The sequence below is a fragment of the Rhinopithecus bieti genome, unplaced genomic scaffold (genome assembly GCF_001698545.2).
Source record: "Rhinopithecus bieti isolate Rb0 unplaced genomic scaffold, ASM169854v2 scaffold_34489, whole genome shotgun sequence".
Classification (NCBI taxonomy): Eukaryota; Metazoa; Chordata; class Mammalia; order Primates; family Cercopithecidae; genus Rhinopithecus; species Rhinopithecus bieti.
This window is the reverse complement of record NW_016815128.1, coordinates 1,972,658-1,985,148: the sequence shown is the minus strand read 5'-3', so window position 1 is coordinate 1,985,148 and position 12,491 is coordinate 1,972,658. Positions and strand designations below refer to the sequence as shown.

At 43.3% G+C, this 12,491-nt stretch overlaps 1 protein-coding gene across 8 annotated transcripts in view; it reads left to right on the top strand.

Annotated features, from left to right (window-relative positions):
* FAM135B (family with sequence similarity 135 member B) overlaps positions 1-12,491 on the top strand; it is a 360,972-nt gene that overhangs the window by 331,122 nt on the left and 17,359 nt on the right. For 7 of the 8 annotated variants that reach the window (XM_017852949.1, XM_017852948.1, XM_017852947.1 and 4 more), the window contains 3 exons: positions 2,656-4,681; positions 6,858-7,024; positions 9,807-9,898. In XM_017852949.1, the coding sequence (XP_017708438.1) occupies positions 2,656-4,681; positions 6,858-7,024; positions 9,807-9,898 (2,285 nt within the window). The remainder of the gene's footprint in view (positions 1-2,655; positions 4,682-6,857; positions 7,025-9,806; positions 9,899-12,491) is intronic. The other variant, XM_017852955.1, reaches the window with a different exon arrangement.

Sequence of the window (12,491 nt, the reverse complement as noted above, 5' to 3'; positions counted from 1 at the left end):
TTGATCTGTCTAATGTTGACAGTGGGTGTTAAAATCTCCCATTATTGTGTGGGAGTTGAAGTCTCTTTGTAGGTCTCTAAGGACTTGCTGTATGAATCTGGGTGCTCCTATATTGGGTGCATATATATTTAGGATAGTTAGCTATTCTTGTTGAATTGATCCCTTTACCATTATGTAATGGCCTTCTTTGTCTCTTTCAATCTTTGTTCGTTTAAAGTCTGTTTTATCAGAGACTAGGATTGCAACCCCTGCTTTTTTTTTGTTTTCCATTTGCTTGGTAGATCTTCCTCCATCCGTTTATTTTGAGCCTATGTCTTCTCTGCACATGAGATAGGTCTCCTGAATGCAGCACACTGATGGGTCTTGACTCGTTATCCAATTTGCCAGTCTGTGTCTTTTAATTGGAGCATTTATCCCGTTTACAGTTAAGGTTACTATTGTTATGTGTGAATTCGATCCTGTCATTATGATGTTAGCTGGTTATCTTGCTCATTAGTTGATGCAGTTTCTTCCCAGCATGGATGGTCTTTACAATTTGGCATGTTTTTGCAGTGGCCAGTACCAATTGTTCCTTTCCATGTTTAGTGCTTCCTTCAGGAGCTCTTGTAAGGCAGGCCTGGTGGTGACAGAATCTCTCAGCATTTGCTTGTCTGTAAAGGATTTTATTTCTTCTTCACTTATGAAGTTTAGTTTGGCTGATATGAAATTCTGGGTTGAAAATACATTTCTTTAAGAATGCTGAATATTGGCCCCCACTCTCTTCTGGCTTATAGAGTTTCTTCCACGAGATCCACTGTTAGTCTGATGGGCTTCCCTTTGTGGGTAACCTGACCTTCCTCCTGGCTACCCTTAACATTTTTCCTTCATTTCAACTTTGGTGAATCTGACAACTGTGTGTCTTGGAGTTGCTCTTCTCGAGGAGTATATTTGTGGAGTTCTCCATATTTCCTGAATTTGAATGTTGGCCTGCCTTGCTAGGTTGAGGAAGTTCTCTTGGATAGTATCTTGAAGAGTGTTTTCCAACTTGGTTCCATTCTCCCTGTCACTTTCAGGTACACCAACCAGATGTAGATTTGGTCTTTTCACATAGTCCCATGTTTCTTGGAGGCTTTGTTCATTTCTTTTTACTCTTTTTTCTCTCTCTTCTCACTTCATTTCATTCATTTGATCTTCAGTCACTGATACCCTTTCTTCCACTTGATCGAATCGGCTACTGAATCTTGTGCATGCGTCACGTAGTTCTCATGCCATGGTTTTCAGCTCCATCACGTCATTTAAGGTCTTCTCTCTGCTGTTTATTCTAGTTAGCCATTCATCTAATCATTTTTCAAGGTTTTTAGCTTCTTTGCGATGGGTTCGAACATCTTCCTTTAGCTCGGAGAAGTTTGTTATTACCGATTGTCTGAAGTGTACTTCCATCAACTCTTCAAAGTCATTCTCTGTCCAACTTTGTTCCATTGCTGGCAAGGAGCTGCAATCCTTTGGAGGAGAAGAGGTGCTCTGATTTTTAGAATTTTCAGCTTTTCTGCTCTGGTTCCTCCCCATTTTTGTGGTTTTATCTACCTTTGGTCTTTGATGATTGTGACGTACAGATGGGGTTTTGGTGTGAATGTCCTTTCTGTTTGTTAGTTTTCCTTCTGACAGTCAGGACCCTCAGCTGCAGGTCTGTTGGAGTTTGCTGGAGGTCCACTCCAGACCCTGTTTGCCTGGGTATCACCAGTGCAGGCTGCAGAACAGCATATATTGCAGAACAGCAAATGTTGCTGACTGATCCTTTCTCTGGAAGCTTCGTCTCAGAGGGGCACCTGGCTGTATGAGGTGTCAGTCGGCCCCTACTGGGAGGTGCCTCCAACTTAGGCTACTCAGGGGTCAGGGACCCACTTGAGGAGGCAGTCTGTCCATTCTCAGATCTCAAACTCCAAGGTGGGAGAACCACTACTCTCTTCAAAGCTGTCAGACAGGGATGTTTAGGTCTGCAGAAGTTTCTGCTGCCTTTTGTTCAGCTATGCCCTGCCCCTAGAAGGTGAGTCTACAGAGGCAGGCAGGTCTTCTTGAGTTGTGTTGGGCTCCACCCAGTTCGAGCTTCCTGGCTGCTTTGTTTATCTACTCAAGCCTCAGCAATGGTAGATGCCCCGCCTCCAGCCTCACTGCTACCTTGAAGTTCGATCTCAGACTGCTGTGCAAACAGTGAGTGAGGCTCCATGGGTGTAGGACCCTCTGAACCAGGCGCAGGATATAATCTCCTGGTGTGCTGTTTGCTAAGATGATTGGAAAGGCACAGTATTAGGGTGGAAGTGTCCTGATTTTCCAGGTACCATCTGTCTTGGCTTCCCTTGGCTAGGAAAGGGAATTCCCTGACCCCTTGTGCTTCCCGGGTGAGGTGATGCCCCACCCTGCTTCAGCTCACACTCCGTTGGCTGCACCCACTGTCCAACAAGTGCCAGTGAGATGAACTCAGTACTTCAGTTGGAAATGCAGAAATCACCCGTCTTCTGCATCACTCATGCTGGGAGCTGTAGACTGGAACTGTTCTATTCAGCCATCTTGGAACCAAGTCCTCAAAGCCAAATTCTTTATTATGCAGTTAGACATTTGGATAACTTGTAAACATAGATTCTTATGCTATGATATAATTTTCTTTCTTTTTTTTCATAGGGCATAACTTGAGTGTTTATCCTAATTTTGATGTTCCAGTGACAAGTCCTACAATAATGAATCTAAAAGAGAAAGAAGATAACTGTATGGTAAATGGCAATTTATCTTTTAGGGAAGACCTTGTCTTGTCTACCCTAAAACCATCCCAAATGGATTCTGATGAAGAAGTTATAAGGTGTCCAGAGCTGGCTGAGAATGTGGCCACACAAAATCATATGGATGTGTGCTCTGAATCTCAGGTGTATATAACAATTGGTGAATTTCAAAACAAAGCAGGTGTGCCTGAAGATGAATGTTGGACTGGCCAAACATCTGAGGCTGGGACACATCCAATGGCAGATGTGGATACTTCTAGAAGGAGTCCTGGCCCAGAGGATGGACAGGCCCCAGTGCTGACCTACATTGATGTAAAATCTAGCAATAAGAACCCCTCCAGAGCTGAACCCCTGGTGGCCTTCAATGCTCAGCATGAGAATAGGAGCTCTAGAGATAAGTATGGATTAGACAGGACTGGGCTAAGCAAAGTGGTAGTAGGTGGAAGCCACCAAAATGCCATCTCTTCAGACAAAACCACTCTCCATGAATTAAGTACTCTAGGAAAGGGAATAGATCAAGAGGGGAAGATGGTGCTGCTAAGCTTGAAACTCACCCCCTCTGAGCCCTGTGATCCACTAAATTCTACCCTGAGGGAGCCCTTAGATATTAGGTCTTCCCTAAAGGACTCTCACACAGAAGAGCAGGAGGAACTCTCAGTGCTATCCGGGGTCATCAAGAGATCTTCATCCATCATATCGGATTCAGGCATTGAGAGTGAACCAAGCTCCGTTGCCTGGTCGGAGGCCCGAAGCAGGGCTCTGGAGTTGCCCAGTGATCGGGAAGTCTTGCACCCATTTGTTCGAAGACATGCCCTCCACCGGAACTCCCTAGAGGGTGGGCACACAGAAAGTAACACCAGTTTGCCAAGCGGCATCCAGGCTTCTCTCACCTCCATTAGCTCTTTACCTTTTGAGGAGGATGAACGGGAGGTGGCACTCACTAAGTTAACCAAGTCTGTATCTGCTCCCCATATCAGTAGCCCAGAGGAGGCTGCTGAAGATGCAGACACCAAGCAGCAAGGTGGAGGTTTTGCTGAACCTTCAGATATGTACAGCAAGAGCCAAGGTTCCCCAGGACCTTGCTCTCAACTTTGTGGTGACTCTGGAACACAGGATGCTGGAGTGGACCATCCCCTGGTAGAGATAGCTTTAGATGCTGACAACCAGCAGGGCCCTGGATACATAGACATCCCCAAAGGGAAAGGGAAGCAGTTTGATGCTCAAGGACACTGTCTTCCTGATGGCAGGACTGAGAACACTCCAGGTGTTGAAACCAAAGGTCTTAATTTAAAAATACCACGTGTCATAGCACTTGAAAACCCCAGGACCAGATCTCTTCATAGAGCACTCGTGGAAACCCCAAAGGGCATACCTAAAGACTTGAATGTGGGTCAGCCAGCTCTTTCCAACAGTGGCATCTCAGAGGTTGAGGGTCTCTCTCAACATCAGGTGCCTGAATTGAGCTATACATCAGCTGCTGATGCCATCAACATGAACTCAACAGGCCAGCAAAGCCAAAGTGGTTCACCTTGCATTGTGGATGACACAGCATTTAATAGAGGAGCGAATGCCTTCCCGGAGGCTAAACATAAAGCAGGCACCGTGTGCCCCACTGTGACCCATTCCGTTCATTCCCAGGTTTTGAAAAACCAAGAGCTGAAGGCAGGCACTTCCATCATGGGGTCCCATCTGACCTCTGCAGAGACCTTCACTCTGGACAGTCTGAAGGCTGTGGAGGTTGTGAACTTATCTGTGTCTTGCACTGCCACCTGTCTCCCTTTCTCATCTGTGCCCAAGGAGACCCCCGCCAGGGCTGGATTCTCTTCCAAACAGACCCTGTTTCCCATCACCCATCAGCCTTTGGGATCCTTTGGAGTTGTTTCTACCCATTCCAGCACATTGGATGAGGAAGTCAGTGAAAGGATGTTTAGGTAAGCTGGCTGATGGGCTTACATTTCCCACAACAGTCTTTTAGATTTTTCCACATATTTCTCCATTTCATGCATACTACTTCAAAATTTAAATATCTGTGATTTTTTTATTTAAATAAGGTAATATATCATATTATAGATAATATATCATATATTTAATTCATATCATATGAATTAAAAATGCAGAATGCTGTAAGGAAGTAAAAATGGTCAATAAGTCTACCTCCAAATGTAACCATGGTGTATATTCTTCTACATTTTTTCTATGTGAATCTATATCTATTTATGCTTTTATACAAAATGAGACCATTCTGTATAAATGGCAATTGTAAATGTTTAATTTAATAATATATTAGAAATATCTATGTTTATAAATCTATGTTTGCATCATCATTTTAATAATTACACAACATTCTGTTGCATGAATATACCATGATTTATTAACCAAATTCTTTACAAATGAACCTTTAAATTTTAACTATTGATTGATTGATTGATTGATTGAGACAGAGTCTCGCTCTGTCACCAGGCTGGAGTGCAGTGGCTCAATCTCGGCTCACTACAACCTCCACCTCATGGATTCAAGTAATTCTCCTGCCTCAGCCTCCCAAGTAGCTGGGACTACAGGCACCCACCACCACACCCAGCTAATTTTTGTACTTTTAGTAGAGACGGGGTTTTACCATGTTGGTCAGGATGGTCTCGACCTCTTGACCTCTTGATCTGCCCGCCTGGGCCTCTCAAAGAGCTGGGATTACAGGCATGAGCCACCACACCCCGCTAATTTTGTTCAATTTTTATTATGAATATTATAACTCTTATGAATATCATTGTACCTCTACCTTTTCATAGTTTGAAAGGGGAATTCCTTAAGAGCCTTTGAGGAATACAATTCTTCATCAGATTTGGCTCCCAAACACCCTTTAACATTGTGGGGCTTTTAAGTTTACCTTTGTAATGCCAGAATTCATTTCTTCATCCTTGTGTTGGGCTTATATTCACATTGCTCTCCCATCTGTAAACTGTATATCTGATTATGTATATAATAGAATCACTTTATCAAACATCCCATCTTCTTTACCCTTCTGCAAAATGCTAAAGAGTTACATATTAATGGTGTCTCCAAAGAAATTGCCACAGGCAGGTAAACATTGGGTTTTTTGTTTTATAAAGAATATTAAATACCTATCATATGGTACTTGTCATTAATTCAATGAGTACACAGCAGACATAGCAGATGCTGTCCAGTAGCTGCCTGGCCAGGGGTTCCTTTGCTTTTATTGTATCTGCAGTCTAACAGAGAGACAGACACATGAGAAAAGTAGATGAGGGCAGTGACTGGGTAAATATGATGTTTCGTGTGTGCATGGTGGAGCCAGAAGGAAAAGCACCTAATTTGGCTTGGGGAAATGAGTGTGAATAGGGATAGTGGCCAGGCAAAGCTTCCTAAAGAAGATGGCATCTACTCTGAGAAAAAAGTATAAGAGACGACGACGATGATGATGAGGAGGAGGAGGAGGAGGAGGCTAATAACAGATAATAACAAGAAATAGTAAGTGTCAAATTTGAGATTCTGACCTTGCCAGTCTGACTCCAGGGTCCAGTCCCTTAACCATCGTCTTGCCAGGTAACCAGACAAACAGCATCATAGCCAAGTGAGACAGGCATTTCAGGCACACAGGCCCTCGTTCACCAAGGCATGGAAGTAAAGCCAAGACATGTAGTTCATGCAGAAAATGATAAGAAATGTGTTATTTATGGAGGCTGGGAGTGGTGAGGAGTGATGCTGGAGAAGCAGGGGAAGGCCAAGCCATGGTGGGCCTGGGTGTCAATCAAGTCAAGACGCTTTCACTTTTTAAAGATTGTATGGGGCCTTGGAGCTGGGTAGAATCTTTGATATCCTGTCATTCTGTCTCCTGTTCAATGCAGGAATCACATAAGCATCTGCAGAACCAAAACTCCTAGAGGCTTTGGTTTTCATAGAATACTTTCTTGCCTCCTTGTTCAGAACAAAGCTTCACTCACTAGTATGTCCCCTGGGGACTCAAGTCAGCGATTGCCACTCAGCAGGCACTTGGCCTGTGGGTGCTCAGCCCTCCTACATACCAGCCCAGCTCATTTCCTGTTCAACATGAAATACACAGCTTGGCTTGTGATTAATTAGTGTATTCTCCAGTTTTTATCAGGCCAAAGAAAAATTTAAAAAAGAACTGAAGATTGAAGGATTTCTGTACAGTGACTTAACTGTACTAGCTTCTGATATACCATATTTCCCACCAGAGGAAGAGGAAGAAAATTTGGAAGATGGAATTCACCTGGTTGTCTGTGTCCATGGCCTGGATGGTGAGTTCTAAAACAAGTTTTCTTCCCAAATTCTGTCATATATACAACTTATAATATTTATGCATTAATTTAGATGAAGCATTCATTCAACAGAATGTTCTATTAGCAACTATGGAATGACAGTAATTATGATGAATCTAAGGAAATGATATGGCCTTGCTCTTAAAGAAAATATCTCTCTGTCCCCAAAAATCTGTTAACTAAATAAAATACATGAATGAATGAATAAATGTAGTGAAGGAGTGAATGGGATAAATCAATACATAAATAAATGATATAAATGATTAATAGAATAAGTGTACAAAGTAAAAGAATGAATGGAGTGAATGAATTAATGAAATTAATATATTATGGGAATGAATATATTAATGAAATGCATGAACACAGTAATTTGAACCCACGAATTCATGGAATTCATGAGTCAATACAATGGTCTGAATAAAGGAAGAAATGGAGAGGAATGAATACATGTATTCATTTTGAGGAGCTCAGGTTAGTGGCCCAAACTATTTTGCTACCTATTTTTATTTACCTCCCACTTATAGAATACCTTTTCTATACCAGGGACTTTGCTAGGTTCTGAGATTTGCAGGAACAAAACAAACTTTCTCACTCATCAACTCAATGTCGTGCATGACCAGTCTGTACCTCTCATGTATATGACACTAAAGTAAAATGAGATAAGACTTTCAATATATTTGTTAAAATAAGACATCCGATCAGGCTATAGGCAATTTTTTTCCATCATGCACATGAAAGATGAGGAATGTTATAAAGATAGAGAGGCTTCACCCATTTTGTACTGTCAGAAAACGGAGCCATGGATCACATTATCAACTGGGCAACAAGTCATGAAAACCACAAATGATACCAAGCACAGGGTGCTTTGGAAGACGAGTTCCCTACTTCAAGGTGCATCTGCCTAAACTCTGCAGAATTTTCAGGATCCACTTGTTCAAATTCCATTTCCAAGGGCTTATTTGTATTAACAGAGAGCTGAGCACATTGATAACAGTTATGAATATTGACGCAACTCTTCATGTTGTACAAAATACTCAGGATTTGTATTCTTATAAATGTTCTCAGTTTATTAAGAACACCATATTAAATCATATTTTCTGAGACAATTTTAAGTTGCAGAAAGTTCTCTTTCCCTCAGTAGCTGAAGGAGAGGGGGCCATTTCCACCCCTTGCTTAACACTTTATGCTGAATATCAACACTTGCAGCTTTTGTTTTCCTAAGGCAGGCCCTGGCATATCATTAGGGAACTTCAAACAATAGCAACAGTGGAACCAAAGAGCCTAATTTTACTGACAAAAATGAAAGAGGGAATGGATAATAATTAACGTCATAACACAAAATGCAGAGATTTCCTTAAAAAAATGACCATTTTGTGACTGTGACCTTACAAGTTTGGGCATGGACTCTGACAGGCCACCAACATGGGTGGGCGTTTGGGCATATCTGAGTCATCCTAAAGCATCAGGGACAACCCCGAACACCTGGACTTCCCCCAATTCCACGTGGCACGTTAATCCTCCTTTGAATCATTGGGTAGTTTCGTAAAGAATGATATTTTCACTCACAGTTTACAGACTATTTTGGAACTATGACCTGTGGGGCATATTTACATAGTAAAGTAAGTGATTTATATATCCAAATAATTAGCTTCTAACTTTCAGCTCTACAGGGAACGTATTTATTTATTTATTTTTATTTTTTTGAGGTGGAGTCTTGCTCTGTCCCCCAGGCTGGAGTGCAGTGGCACGATCTCGGCTCCCTGAAAGCTCTGCCTCCCAGGTTCACACTGTTCTCCTGCCTCAGCCTCCCAAGTAGCTGGGACTACAGGCTCCCGCCACCACACCCAGCTAATTTTTTGTATTTTTAGTAGAGACGGGATTTCACCTTGTTAACCAGGATGGTTTTGATCTGACCTCGTGATCCGCCTGCCTTGGCCTCCCAAAGTGCTGGGATTACAGGCGTGATTCACCGCACCGGTCTCTACAGGGAACTTTTAAGAAATAGGAGAAACATTTATTAAGACGTAATTGAACCCGTACGACCAACATTAAATTTATGCCTCACTCTACTGGCATATAAACCTTATTCTGTTGTATTAAATCCATTTTTTTCACATGACTTTTATTTTGGGAATGCATTTCCTGTGTTCTTCGTGCCTTGATAGCCTTGCATTCTTAACCTTTCATCCCTCTGCCCCAATGCCCACTGCTGTGCCTCCATAGAGCTTGCTTTGCCGTGACTCTTGTTCCCAAGAGACAGTCCTAGTATATTTAGATCACTGTGCCATGATTGGCCAATTGGGAGGTAGGGGGAGGCTTGCAGATTACCTGTAAATGGCAGTACTAGATAGTCTTCTATTAAGCAAGTAACTGAAGACAGGGCTGGTAGGGGTCCCATTGTGCCCCATCAGCCATGCGAAAGAACCACTTGCAAAATGGGATTTGCTGTGGAAGAAGGGGAGGCGGTGTACCTCCCACCGTTCCTGCATGCAGAGTGTTCACAAGCCACATGCTCACAGATCAGGGATAACTCTGTCGAGGTGGGACTGCTAGAAAGGACCAGGCTCTGAGTGTGGGGGGCCGAGGGGTGGCAGGAGAGCCGGGATTGTAGCTGTTTTTGTTGTTTATATTAACTACTTAACCAAAACTGAGAAAACCCAGTAGAAATGGGGGAAGAGGGAGAGAGAAAGAAATTCCTCGTGTGTCAATATTTTATGTGACTAACTACGGGACTGGGGTGGGGGTTATCTGTCATTTTTAGGGAACAGTGCAGACCTTCGACTGGTAAAGACATTCATAGAACTGGGGCTCCCTGGAGGAAAACTGGACTTCCTGATGTCTGAAAAGAATCAGGTATGATGATAAAAACACCAGAGCTGAAAGAACCCTGGATGCATGCTTATATGAGCCTCCTCAATGCACCATGATAATTTATGGACACACACAGATAGGAGGAGACCATGAAAAGAAATGCTGGCCAGGCATTTGGATGGGCTGGAAAGAAAAGACATGCTGTTTTATTTTGGGAGGGAGAGGAAAGGGTAAGAAATGAGAACACGTGAATCAGTTGACTGGAGCCTTTGCCTTCACAGGGCATTAGGGCGGGTGGCAAGTGAGAGCATAAGTTATTTGGGTAATGACTCACTTCCCAACTGTTGGCACTCAGTTCTGCTGCCTTTACTTGGGCACCTGCTCTAGGCGAAGTTGTGCACCATGCAGTACACAGAGGTACAGATGTTGAGGGAGAGAGAAGAAAGTGTTTTTTTGGAGCATCTGCGTACTCCATACTTGTTTCCTCATTTAACTTCATGGCAGTTCTATCACACGTTGATATCACCATCCCCTCACAGGAGAGGGGACGGAGCTTCTGGGAGTTAGGCAGGGTCCATGTCAGCCTGTCCCGGAGAGGAGGATACTATATGTGATCTCCAGGAAGATAATTCCTGTGTGCACCCAACTTTAATACATGAACAAATCTGACCCAGTGCTAAGAGAGGATGGCCAGGCGCGGTGGCTCACCCAGCACTTTGGGAAGCTGAGGCAGGCAGATCGCTTGAGCCTAGGAGTTCAGAAACAGCCTGGGCAACAAAGTGAGACCCTTTGTCTACAAAAAATACAAAAATTAGCTTGGTATGATGGTGGACGCCTGTATTCCCAGCTACTTGGGAGACTGAAGTGGGAGGATCACGTGAGCCCAAGGAGGTCGAGGTTGCAGTGAACTGTGATCACACCACGGCACTCTAGCATGGGTCAAAGAGCAAGATGCTGTCTCAAAAAAAAAAAAAAGAAAAGAAAAGAAAAGAAAAAGCGAAAAGTAAAGAAAAGAGAATAACCAGGCCAGTCAGAGGAGGGAGCAGGGAAATGAGTGAGCAGCACTTGCTCACTTGGTGTTTGTGATTTGTGCTAGTGAGGTTTTCTTTGCAGGGAAGATAAGAATTGTTAGTAAGAGAGAGCCAGTCAGGAAATAATCCTTCTGGGTGTGCACATCTTGCACCTCTCTGATGCGGCTTCATGGTTGCTGGGTTCAACCTGGAAACCTCAGGTCTTTAGAGCTGGACCTTTACACAATTCACTTAATTGCAGGAGTTGGCCACTCAGTACTGATTATGCACGCATTGCTACTTTTTGAAAGTTGTCTCGGCCGGGCGCAGTGTAATCCCAGCACTTTGGGAGGCCAAGGTGGGCGGATCATGAGGTCAGGAGATCGAGACCATCCTGGCTGACATGGTGAAACCCTGTCTCTACCAAAAACACAAAAACTTAGCCGGGCGTTGTGGCAGGCACCTGTAGTCCCAGCTACTCGGCAGGAGAATGGAGTGAACCCGGGAGGCGGAGGTTGCAGTGAGTCGAGATCGCACCACTGTGCTCCAGCCTTTGCGACAGATCGAGACTCTGTCTCAAAAAAAAAAAAGAAAGTTGTCTCATCAGCAGGTCCACTTTCAGTATGTATTAATATACTTTTAAACGCCTTGGTTGGGGAGTTCCTGGTATTACTTTTTAAACCTACTGTGATTTCCAAAGCATAGCTCATCATGGTCAACTCAGGCATCATAATTATAGCCACTTGTTTAAATAATGTGTATGTTGAATTAATATTTTGCAGATGAGGAAATAGGCTCTGAAAAGTTAGAGAAAAAAAGCAGCATCTCTCTTAGGTATATTTTACCTAATTTTTTTTTTTTTTTTTTTTTGAGACGGGGTCTCGCTCTGTCGCCAAGGCTGGAGTGCAGTGGTGCAACTTCGGCTCACTGCAGCCTCCACCTCCTGGGTTCAAGTAATTCTCCTGCCTCAGCCTCCTGAACTACAGGCATGTGCCACCACACCCAACTAATTTTTTGTAGTTTTAGTAGAGACGGGGCTTCACCATGTAAGACAGGATGGTCTTGATCTCCTGACCTCGTAATCCACCTGCCTTGGCCTCCCAAAGTGCTGTGATTACATGCATGAGCCACCGCACCTGTCCTATTTTATCTAATTTTTAACATGGCACTAAGGAGGTAGCGACACTATCCCCCTTTAATAAATAAGGAGACTGAGGTTTAGATGGGAAGCAACAGGTCCAAGGCAGAGATCCCATAAGCAGAAGAGCTTATGGTTCTTTCTTATTCCAGGAAGTCTAGAGACTTTGCAGTATGCTTTATTCTGTCACGCCTCAAAGCTCATTGGATGGCAGGTGACAGAAACTCATAAAGGTCTTCTCTTCACCACTCCTATCCCCCAACATGTACTCCTTTCTTCACTGGATGGACATTTGTGAGACATCCTGTTCACTTTTCCTAGCTCTTGGCAGCCCATGATGTTATAGGACAGCTCCACATATGAGGGACTTTTCAAACATTTTTGGATATTGGCCCCAAATCTATTTCCCTTTGACTCTAATTCATGTTTCTAAAAGTTAGCCCTTGAGGTTATATAAACCAATCTAATATATTTTCCTTATTGCTGC